This window comes from Gopherus flavomarginatus, chromosome 2, assembly GCF_025201925.1.
Source record: "Gopherus flavomarginatus isolate rGopFla2 chromosome 2, rGopFla2.mat.asm, whole genome shotgun sequence".
In the NCBI taxonomy this organism is placed as follows: Eukaryota; Metazoa; Chordata; order Testudines; family Testudinidae; genus Gopherus; species Gopherus flavomarginatus.
The window spans coordinates 151,476,161-151,487,709 of NC_066618.1; the positions used below are offsets into that span (position 1 = coordinate 151,476,161).

General features: G+C 62.8%; 1 protein-coding gene across 1 annotated transcript; it reads right to left on the bottom strand.

Moving 5' to 3' along the window:
• Positions 1-4,219: 4,219 nt before the first annotated feature.
• Positions 4,220-11,092, bottom strand: SH2D6 (SH2 domain containing 6). The gene is made up of 14 exons (XM_050939742.1): positions 11,081-11,092; positions 10,244-10,364; positions 10,063-10,115; positions 9,274-9,355; positions 8,713-8,796; positions 8,007-8,035; positions 7,205-7,256; positions 6,997-7,072; positions 6,471-6,501; positions 6,317-6,341; positions 5,675-5,724; positions 5,220-5,303; positions 4,591-4,749; positions 4,220-4,336 (listed from the first exon to the last, which is right to left on the bottom strand). The coding sequence occupies exons 1-14, from the start codon at positions 11,090-11,092 to the stop codon at positions 4,220-4,222; spliced, it is 975 nt and encodes a 324-aa protein (XP_050795699.1).
• Positions 11,093-11,549: the final 457 nt, after the last annotated feature.

The window sequence follows — 11,549 nt, forward strand, 5'->3', positions numbered from 1 at the left end:
CCTTGGGACTGTCACTTGACATGCTGAATTTAACTCTGAGCCCATTTTCCTGCCAGTTTGGGACTCCAGAACCCCATCTTGTTGAGCCAGACACACTAGCCTGCTGCAACACAGACCCAGGTCTGAACCACACTCCCAAAGCTGAAGACTTAAGTGAAAATGGCTCAGCAAGTAACCTGTCTCCAGCACCCAGATACACAGCTCCCAGTGGGATCTAAATCTGTTTTACTCTGTATAAAGCTTATACAGGGTAAACTCATAAATTGTCCACCCTCTATAACACTGATAGAGAGATATAGAATCATAGATTATTAGGGTTGGAAGGGACCTCAGGAGATCATCTAGTTGTTTGCTCCCCCACGTATTAGTCACTTACTCTGGGTTAATTAATAAACAAAAGTGATTTTATTAAGCTTAAAAAGTAGGATTTAAGTGGTTCCAAGTAATAACAGATAGAACAAAGCAAGTTACCAAGTAAAATAAAACAAAACACGCAAGTCTAAGCCTAATACATTAAGAGCATGATTACAAATAAAATCTCACCCTCAGAGATGTTCGAATAAGCTTCTTTCACAGACTAGCCTCCTTCTTAGTCTGGGCCCAAGCCTTTCCCCTGGTACAGTCCTTGTTAGTTCCAGCTCCGGTGGTAGGTAGGAGAGGTATGCAGTGGAGGCTTGCAGGTAAACAGAGCCATTTACAGTCAATTGGCCTAGTTAATGGGAGCCATCAAGGTTTCAAACCACCATTAATGGCCTGCACTTGCAATAGGACCAGAGAGTTATATTTCAGATTTCTAGTTTCAGATACAAGAGTGATACATTTATACAAATAGGATGACCACACTCAGGAGATTATAAGCGTTGTAATGATACCTTACAAGAGACCTTTTGCATGAAGCATATTCCAGTTACATTATATTCACACTCAGCATATTTCCATAAAACATACGGAGTGCCCTGGCACCGCCAAGGTTATATCCCAGAATCCTCTGCTCCTTGCCCTGGCCCTGCCTGGGTTATATCCCGGGCTCCTCTGCTCCCTGTCCTGGCACTGCCTGGGTTATATCCCAGAATCCTCTCTGTGCCGCACTCCCGGCCCCAGCAGTGCGGTGGGCGATAGATCTCGCTCCCAGGCTCCAGCCCCTCCGTGGCTGTGGCCAGAGGTGAAAGTGCCAGCAAGAGCCAGTACGCCGTGCCAGACCGGACTGGCTTCCCCAGGCTGTCCAGCATTACAGGCTGGCTCCCTGCAGTGGCCAGAGCTCTGGGCCCTTTAAATCGCCTCCTGAGCCCCGCTGCCAGAGCCCCGGGGTAGCAGCAGCAGGGCTCCGGGGGTGATTTAAAGGGCCCAGGTATTTAAAGGCCCCGCCTCTTCCGGTTGAGGCCATGCCCCCTGCTCAGTAAGCCCTTTAAGTTACTTTCATCCCTGGCTGTGGCCTTGTGCCCGGCCTGGCCACCCAGAAGGTCCCCTTTTGGCCCCTTGCTCCAGCTCCCATGGAGGCTCCCTGGGGCAGGGCAGAGACATGGCACTAATGCCTGCCCCCACCCCTCAGCTTGACAGCGGCCCTAGGTGTTGTGGGGCACACTGCCTTGGTGTGACCGCAGACTGGGCACGGTCTTTGGCTGGCAGCTGGACAGTCCCCGTGAATGGGGTAGGGGGGACAGAGAGCTGGGGGACAGCTAAAGTGCAGGGTGCAAGTGAACAATCACTGCATGTGAACAATGGCTGCGTGTGCACACGTGTGAACAGTCCGTGTGTGTGTGAGAGAGAGAGAGAGAACAGTCACGGGGTGCATGGACAGTGTTGCTGTGGGGTTGAACAGTCACAGGGGTGCATGGACAGTGTCGCTTTGGGGGTGAACAGTCGCAGGGGTGCATGGACAGTGTCGCTGTGGGGGTGTGAACACTTACAGGGTGGGTGTGTTCAGTGCTCATCCTACCCTATTGGCCTGGGCGTGTCCTGGAGGGGAAAGGCCCTGGCATTCCTGACACAGTATGTCTCCGCCGACGCTCAGCTCCAGCCAGACTCCGGTTGCCCCCCATGGCATGTGCTTGGCTCGGCTGCAGCCCCCAATCAGGGGCCTGGTGGGTCTCCCTGCCCCCCACCCCTGGCAGGATGGGCTGCTCAGGCCCCCTTCGAGCCAAGTGCTTTCCACATGCTGCACAGCCAGCCGGGGAGGGGGGCATGTGCCAGTGCCCCCACATGCAGCCACCTCTGGGGAGGGTGTACGAACCGACTCCACTCCACCGACATGCAGCCAGTAGGGGGCGTTTTCCCCACACCGTCTGCACTGCCCCCAGTGTGGTGCTAGGGGGCAGGTGCTCATAGACTGATAGACTTTAAGGTCAGAAGAGACCATTATGATCATCTAGTCTGACCTCCTGCACAATGCAGGCCACAGAATCTCACCCACCCACTCCTGTAACAAACCCCTAACCTATGTCTGAGTTATTGAAGTCCTCAAATTGTGGTTTGAAGACCTCAAGCTGCAGAGAATGCTCCCACAAGTGCTGTCAGTGGCCAGAGGCTGATGCCGGGGGCGGGAGGTGCAGAGAGGACCTGGGGGCGCTGCTGCCCCCTGGGCATTGCAGGGTCTCTGGCTCAGCCCAAGGCGAGAGGAAGGCCCTCAAGGCAGCGGGTCCCCTGGGCTCCCCTAGAGCTGGCTGGGGCCTGCCAGGGGGCCCTGCCCCGCTGCATCTCCCTGCCCCAGGATCTAGGGGCCATGCCCAGCAGCGAGAAGCCTGGTGGGCACTATGTGGGTTGGGGGGCACAGGGCCTCCGCTAACGCCCCCAGGCAAGATGAGGGGGCAGGGAATGGGCTCTGGGGCGGGGGGAGATGCTGGATCCAGAGGCAGGGCCCGGGGGATCTCTGTGGCCAGGGGAAGGAGCTGGGGCCAGGGACATTCAGCTCCTGGACGCCGAGGGCCCCTAGTGGTCTGTGTGGGCATTGTGTGGGGCTGCCCCACTCTGGCCCCCTTGGGGTCCCAGCCCCCAGCCTCTCTCCTGCTGGCTGTGAGCCCAGGAACAGGGTAGGAGGGGACTGGCCATGAGCCCAGGAATGGCAGGAGCGAGTGCATTGTCTGCAAAGAAGGGGCTGCTGCACCCTCCCCCCACCTTGTAGCTCATCACTTACTCTGGTGACTGGGGCCCCGATGGGTCAGTGATCGGTGGAGGGGGAAGGGGCTCTCTCTGGCCAGCCCTGATTGCCCCCTATTGAGCCCCCCACGCCGCTCTCTGCAGGTCTCCCCTCCACAACCTGCCTGGGCCCAGATCTCCTGGGCTTTCTGACCTCAACTGCCCCCCTGCCCCCGACCCAGGAGCCACAGGGCTGGGCCAAGGGTCTTCTGTCAGTGCCCACGGCCCAGCTCCCTGGCGCTCAGCCCCGCCCGGAGCATCCGGCCGTGGCCCCATCTGCAACTCACTGAGCACGGGGGGGCAGAGCGGGCAGGGGGGAGGGAGGTGCTCAGGCCGGCAGGGGCTGACAGTCAAGCCTATGTCCTTCAATCTCAGGGCTAAGGCCTGGAGGTCCAAAGGGGGCCTGTGGTGCTGGGCACGCCTGGACCCCTGCAGAATGAGCTCAGGGCCCTGTTGTGCTGGGCGCTGCGCAGCCACAGACCACGACTCAGGCTTGGAGCTGTCTGTGGGCGGGGCTAACAAGACTGCTGGAAAGGGAAACTGAGGCACCAAGCAGGGAAGTGGCAGGAATTGAACCCAGCAGTCTCCTGGGTCCCAGCCCAGCACCTGATGCAGCCAGTCTCCCCCTCCCCCACATTTGTCTGGATTAACTGCTGGGGCGAGGCCAAGGCCAGGGAGTCCCGGACACGGAGCGGAAAGCTCTGGAAAGGTCCCAGCCTGCGACCCAGGGGGCTGAGGGCAGCAAACAGGCTCCAGGAGGCAGCCCCAGGTGCGGCCCTGCGGGCTTAGAGATCCCACCGTGAGCAACAGGTCAAGCGAGACCCAGAGCAACCCAAGGGCTCCGAACACCCCACCCCAGCAGGGTCCCCACCAGAGGGGAAAGCAGGAGTCGCCGCAGTGGGAAAGGGCGAGCTCCCAGCCCCACAAGCCCTGTCCCCTGCTGGGGCTGCACACCCAGCATGGAGGACTCCTGCAGCGCTGGCGCCCCCTGCTGTCTGCCCCAGAGCGGCCAGTGCAGAGAGCCTCACGTCCCACAGAGCAGAGCTGGGGGGTGGCCGCAGCCAGGCCCCCAGCCTGTCCCCGGCCCTCAGGGCTTGACGGGGAAGAGCAGGCAGGTGTGTGCCCTGGAGGCGGAGCTGCCCTCGATCAGCACCAAGGGGTGCTCGCGGTAGTGCTGGATGATGCCGGCCACACTGTCGAACCGCTGGGGGAGAAAAGGGGAGATGGCAGCAGAGAGCGGCTGCGGATAGTGGGACCAGCCCGACCCTCCCCAGGGCACTGGTCCCAGGGCTGAGTGTGCCCTGCTGAGTCCCACTCGCGCCCAGCTGCCCATGGAGCGTCCTGGCCTGCCCCCCCCGGGTGAAGCGAGCAGCAGGGGTGACCAGCAGCTTTCCCAGGGGTCCCCCCATTCCCAGGGCTCCCAGGGGAGATGCCCCCCCCACCCTGCCAGGCACCCACCTCCTCGTGGCTCTTCCCATCTTTGCCCAGCACGTACTGGTGGCTGCTCTCCACGTAGCGGATGGGGATGTTGTAGACATGGCCCTTGTACAGCACGGCCAAGGTGAATGGCTGGTTCCAGCCCTGCCCGGAGCTCTGGCGCACCATGAACGCGCTGTCCTGGGGCAGAGGGGGGCTGCTCAGCACTGCGGAAGACCCGGCCTGGCATGGGAGAGGCTGCCAGGCCTGCTCAGGCCCCACCTGCCACAGACCTGGGGCAGCTCCTGGGTGCAGGAGGAACCACGACAGGGTCCCTACAGCCCCAGGGATGGGCTCTGGGCCCAGCCCTTCCCCTCTGTCCCCCTTCCCTGACCCCGACCCCATGGGACAGCTGGAGACTGACCTGCTCACAGTCAGAGTCAGCAGCAGAGCTGGGAGAGAACCCAGGAGTCCTGGCTTCCAGCCCTCTGCAACCACTCGACCCTGCTCCCCTCCCCAAGCTGGGAGAGAACCCAGGAGTCCCGGCTTCCCATCCCCCTCCCTTAACCACTCAACCTCGCTCCCCTCCCTGTGCTGGGAGAGAACCCAGGAGTCCTGGCTTCCAGTGCCAGGCCCTGCGCTCGCCCTTGCCTGGCAGGTGCAGCCGGTACCTTATTGACCCCCTGCAGGACGCTCTCTGCCACGTGCCGGTCACAGCTCCCTGCGTACCAGGCCTGGTCCTGCATGCCAGGATCCTGGGGAGCAGAGGGGAGATGTGAGAGCAGCTGGGGGTGAGGGGGGAAATGTCAGAATCCCTCCCCCCCATCCAAGAGGCCTGGCCTGGTGTCCTCCCCCATGGCAACACCGGGCACTCTCAAGGTGAATCTTCCCAGAATGCACCTGGATGCCTGTGGGGTGGGGTGGGGCTGAGGGGTGAAGCAGGGACCACCATGGTGAGGGTGGGGAAGGGAGAGTTCTCACACCTCTACTCTGCCCCCTCCATATCTGCCCCACCCACCCCCAGGATAAGCCCCTCCCAGAGGGCTGTGCTGGCTACTCCGGAAGGAAGGTGCCACCCCTCTCACCCCCCAGGCACAGCGAGCCCACAGGCAGGGCGGGCGCTTACCTCCACCGGGGAGCCACTGCCCCTGGGCCAGGCTGGAGCTTTGCTCGAGGCTGAAAGAGGCAGGACACCAAGGGGTTAAGAGGAGACAAGGCAGACGTCCAGCTGGGCCATGGGCACCATGCTCCCAGGCCTCTTCCATGAGCCAGAGGGGAGCTCCCTTGGCTGGCAGCAGTAGCGGGTCCTTTATCCCCCACAGGCCCAGCCCTGGGAGGGCACCATAGTCACCAACACTCAGCCAGGACGTAGGGAGATCACAGGCCTGACCCCTACCAGCTCCCAGCCTCACCCTCACTCCCTGACCCTCCACCAGCTCCCGGGGCCTGGCAGGGTCCTTTCCCGTTCAGTCCCACAGCTCGCTCGCACCTTCCCCAGCACCAAGGGACCCTGAACAGGCCACACTCAGATGGGGAGAGACCACTGGTGCTCCTGCCCAGGGCCGTGATAACAGGGGCTGAGGGTTGGGAGTGAGGGGCACCAGCACAGCTGGGAGTGGGAGAGAGCCCAGGGCTGGGCTAGCAGGGGCTGTGGGTCGGGACTGAGGGACACCAGCAGAGCTGGAAGTGGGAGAGAGCCCAGGGCTGGGCTAGCAGGGGCTGTGGGTCGGGAGTCAGGGGCATGAGCAGAGTTTTGTGGGGCACTCACCTTCGGGGGAGGAATCAGCCAGGCTCTGCAAAGAGAGAGCAGAAAGCACCTTCAGGGCAGTGAGGGGGGAGCTATCCCTGCCCCCCAGCCCCTCCCCACCCCATTCACCCCACAACACCCCAGCCCCCCTCCCTCCCCTAGCCCCTGCACTCACGTGGTGGGCCCCCGGCAGGGCTATCTTCGGCCTGTTGGAGAGACCAGGAGCATCAGGGTCCCGCACCGCAATTCGCACCCAGGGCTTGGCCCGCGTCTGGGCCGTGACCCTGACAGCTCCAGGGCCCAAGTTGAGGAACCTGCTTCACCAGGCAGGGGCAGCTGGGCCAGGCAGGAACAGGGGAGGGCCAGGAGCTGGATGCCCTGGACCGGGATGGGAACGGGGCAGGGCCAGGAGCCGGATCCCCCGGGCCGGGGTGGGAATGGGGCGGGGTCAGGAGCTGGATCCCTGGGGCTAGGGTGGGAATAGGGCAGGTCCGGGGAGCCAGGGTGAGAACAGGGCAGGGCCGGGAGCTGGATCCCCCAGGCCGGGAGAGGGAGAGGGGGAACAGGGCAGGACTGGGAGCCAGATCCCTGCGCCTCTGGAATGGACTCTTCACGGACGGGTGGGCAGGCCCTTGGGGTCCCTGACCTGCTCCCTGGGGCTTGGCTGGGGGGCAGGCTGGCCCTGCGCAGGGGGCACTCACTTGGACAGCTTTGGGAGCCATGGCGGGGGCACCTGGCCGAGCTGGGGCCTCAGGGCGCGAGTCGTCCTGCCGTGAGCTGGAAGGAAGCAGACAAGCGTCAGGTGGAGAGGGGGCCCCGGCTCGGTGCCTGGGTGTCAGGAGTCCTGGCTGGAGCAGCAGGGTCTTGCGCCCCCAGGGAGCTGGAGCAGGGGAGGAGGCAGGAACTCACGTGGGCTCGTCGGCTCACACACCAGGTAAATCTCCTCCTCTGGTGGTCCCTCCTGGGAAGGGAAGAGACACCTCGAATCACTGGGGGGTGGGGCCCAGAGCTCCGGCCCCCAACCAGCCAGACACCCGCTGGGTGCTCCATACCCATGGTCCGCAGCGGGTCAAGCCACGGGCACACTCTCCCCTCTCACCATGGATGTAGGGCCTTGTTGCTGAAACTAGGGCCTGGGAGGGGAGGAGAAAGGGGTCTAGTGGTTAGAGCAGGGGCCTGGGAGCCAGGACTCCTGGGCAATATTGCCAGCTCCACTGCTGATTCCCTGAGTGGCATCCCTGCCTCTCTTCATGCCTCAGTTTCCCCATCAGTGGCAAGAGGAGGCGGAACTGATTCGCTGGGTGCAGGCACAGTGGGTCAGTTGGTGTCGCCCGGAGCTGCCTGGGGATCAGGGAGGTGAGTGCAGATACATGACCCAGTCCCTGGCTGTCTCTCCACCTCTGCCAGGCTGGACCCTGCTCCCACGCACAGGGAATCCCCATCAGCTGTCAGCAGCACGGGGGCTCTGACACACACGGACAAGCTCTGACTCCACTCAGCAGAGGGCAGTAGGGTGCACAGGGGGCCAGGCTCTCTGCAGCCCCCCATAGTGGATGTGCTTCCAGAGGGATCATCTAGGTGGCTGAAGGCAGGGAGTGCCCTGCGGCCCCCGTCCCACCACCCTCTGGGGCAGGGTGTGTGGGGGGCAGGAAGTGCCCTGGGGTCCCTGTCTCAGCACCCACCAGGGCAGGGTGTGTATGTGTGGGGGTACCTTGTCGTCCGACGAGGTTGGTCCGGGATCTGTGGGTGCTGGAACAAGGTGAAGTGAGCAGCAGAGGCTAATTTCCCCCCAAGCCAGCCCCCTCCCCATCCCCCCGAAAGGAGAAGAGTCACCACTGGAGTCCGGGGGGGGGGGGGGCCCTGAGACACTAAACCATGTGACTGGAGCTGCATCCCCCACCCACTGGCAACCTCATACCTCCCAGGGTGGGGCACATCCATAGGGATAGGCCTGGGGGGGTAGAGATTGCGGGAGAGGGGGACAGGCTGGAGGGGGCAGAGATTGGAGGCAGGGACAGACTGGAGGCAGAGATTGGGTGGAGGGACAAGCCAGAGGCAGGGATTGGGGAGGAGAGAGACAGGCCAGGGGCGCAGAGATTTGGGGGATGGGGACAGGCTGGGGGCAGAGATTGGAGGAGGAGGACAAGCCGGGGGCAGAGATTGGGGGCAGATGGGGAACTGGATGGGGCTATGGGGTGGGCAGAAGCACCTGGAGCCCAAGCAGGATTGAGGAGAACAGAGGGACCCCATCTGGGGGCCCCCAGGAAAGGCCCTGGGGGGTTGTGAGGAGCCCCTCGCCAGCCCCCAGGGACAAGCCCCCCCAGGTGCTCCAGTCCTCCCCCAGAAACTCCCCCCACCTCCCAAACTCTCCCGCCGCTGCAGTGCCCAGACCCCGGGAGGGTAGGACGCCCACATACGCCGGGGTGCAGCGGGGCCAGCAGGCGACGACAGGGACCTCGGGCCGGGAGCTGGGGGGAGCTTCGCCCGGGTTCTGTCCTGACCTGTAAGGGAGGGAGGTGGCTCAGCTCTGGGTGCCAGGGGCCAGCCGGGCGAGAGGCTGCGTGGCCAAGCCGGACGTGTGGGGAGCCCAAGGGGCCCCAGGGACAGCAGCAGGTCCCAGCCCCAGAGACTCAGCCCCCAGGACGCTGTCCCCCCGCAATCCCCCATGGGCCCAACGCGATTACCCCAGCACCTCTGCCCACCCAGTCACCACGGTAACTACAACCATCGGCAAGCCCACCCGTCACCACAGTGATCCCTGCCCCGGGCAAGGGGATCCCCTCCTCCACGGGCCGGGGGCAAGTGGGGACCCCAAAAGTGGACAGGGAGCCAGGCCGCCCCGGCCCGGGGCCAAAGCCAGCCTGCATGGGCCCGGGGGAGGCTCCAAGCGGCTCTGCCAGGCTCCCAGGCTCGGGGGACTCGGTGTCTGTGGGGAAGGGAGCAGCCCCCTCTCCTCCCCGCCCCCCGCAGCCCCTCACCTTTCCCGCAGGCCAGGCCCTGGGGCATCTCCTCTCCATTGCCAGGCTCTGTGCCAGGCACCAGGCTGAGCTTTGACAGGAACTGTGGGTTACAATGGGCTGGTTACCAGCCAGCCAGGCTCCCCGTGGTCTCCAACCCCTCCCGCCACACACACACCTCCCTGAGTAACTCCTGGGCCCAGTCCCCGAGTTGGGAAATGGTGGCAAAGGTGGGATATGGGGCTCTCCTGGAACAGAGCTCGCCACATGGTGCAATGTCATCACATCTACTGACGGTGGCCACAGGGTGCTTGGAGGGGGGCAATAGGGGGCTGCGAGACTTCCTGGGGCCCAAGACTTTTAGGGACAGAGGTGCCCCCTGTCTGTTCACACTGTATCTCTCCCTGGCAGGGGGCATCGGGATGCTGGCTGTGGGGGCTCAGCAAGTTGGTGATGTAGGGGCTCAGTCTGGGGGAAGGAAGATCAGCATGGGGGGAGGGGGCATGGGGAAGGGAATTGGGGTGTGGGGGCTCAGTGTGGAGGAAGGGAACTGGGGGTGCAGGGGGCTTGGTGTGGGGTGCAGGATTGCAGGTGCAGGGGGATCGGTGTTAGGGGAGGGGGATTGGGGGAGCAGGTGTCTTGGTGTGGGGTGCGGGATTGGGGTGCAGGGGTCTCAGTGTTGAGGTGGGGGATTGGGGTGCAGGGGTCTCGGTGTTGGGGGAGGAGAATTGGGGGTGCAGGGGTCTCAGTGTTGGGGGAGGGGGATTGGGGTGCAGGGGGCTCGGTGTGGGCTGCGGGCGGCTCACTCACCTTGGCCGGCAGGAGGGCGAAGGGCTCTGAGCAGCGCCGGGCAGTGGTGTGATCTGAGGCAGGGACAGGGTGAGATTGGCCCTGGAGGCCTCACTGCCCTCAACCTTCCAATCCCCCAACCCTGCCTCTCCGCCCTCCCCTCCCCCATTGCCAGCCTCCCATTCTCCTGCCCCCCCGTTACCAAGGTAGGTGCCGTCCGTGTCCTCCTGCCTCTTGGCTGGAGCCACCTTCCAGGCCTGGCTCTCACAGGGGGGTGCCTCATACGTGTCCCCTTCCTCGGACTCCTTCGCCGCACTGGGGCCCTGCAGAGTGGGATGGGGGCAGGTGGGTGCTGCCCTGGGGCGGGGGGAGGGGACAGAGCAATGGCTGGGGGATGCAGTGGGCAGGGTGTATAGGGTGGGGTGGGGCAGGGAGCAGTGTGGGGTCAGGGTGGGGGGATGCAGTGGGTGGGGCTGTGGCTAGGTTGGGTAGGGGAGAAGTGGGTGGGGTGGGGAGCAATGGGTGGGGCTATGGCTATGGGGTGCGGCCCATGGGGTGGGGCAGGGAGCAGTGTGGGATCAGGGTGGGGGGATGCAGTGGGTGGGGCTGTGTCTAGGTAGGGGAGGGGAGAAGTGGGTGGGGTAGGGAGCAATGAGCGGGGCTATGGCTATGGGTGTAGCTTGTGGGGTGGGGCAGGGAGCAGTGGGTGGGGCTGTGGCTGGCTAGAGGCGGGGTTGTGCTGGGCCATACTTACCGCATGCTCCCAGCTCTCTGTAACACACACAGGGCTGTCAGTGGCTCTGCCCGGCCATCTATGGACCTGCCCCACCCCTCAAGCCTCCCTCCGTGACACTCTGTACCCCGCAGGACAATCTGGAACCCCCGATTCACCATTGTGATGTGAGGGCCTTGTGAAGCGTCATTTAAAAAGCCTTGATCTGTTGAACATTAGCATCCTGTTGAAGTGCGTGTACTCGCATTGTATTGCTCTGTGTGTTACTGAAATACGTTGTGAGGTGGGGAGAGGCCCACAGCTGACCGGAGCAGCCATCACCGGCCAGACAGGTGTTGCCCTGATCAAGAACAATCCCCTCTCCCAGAGGCTCCTCGGAGAGGGCAGGTACGTATGGGAGCTGCCTGACCACATGTCACAGCTGCTAGAAAGATCCTGGCTGGATGAAAGTGTCAAAGAAGCCTCTCCCCTCCCCCATCTCAACAGCTGGAAGATGGTCTGGAGGACAAAGACTTTGAACTGGGGAGATGGGGCCCAGGATGAAAGGGAATTGAGAACTGTGAGCAGCCTGTAACATCTGTTAGGGCGAGAGGCTGCTTGATTCTAATCCTCCTTAGTTCGTAGAATTTAGACTGCAGATGTATTTGTATTTCTTATGGTATTCACCAGATGGTGTCATCCAAGAGTTCTGAAGGAACTCAAATGTGAAATTGCAGAACTACTAACTGTAGTTTCAAGTATCAAAGGGGTAGCTGTGTTAGTCTGTGTCATAACT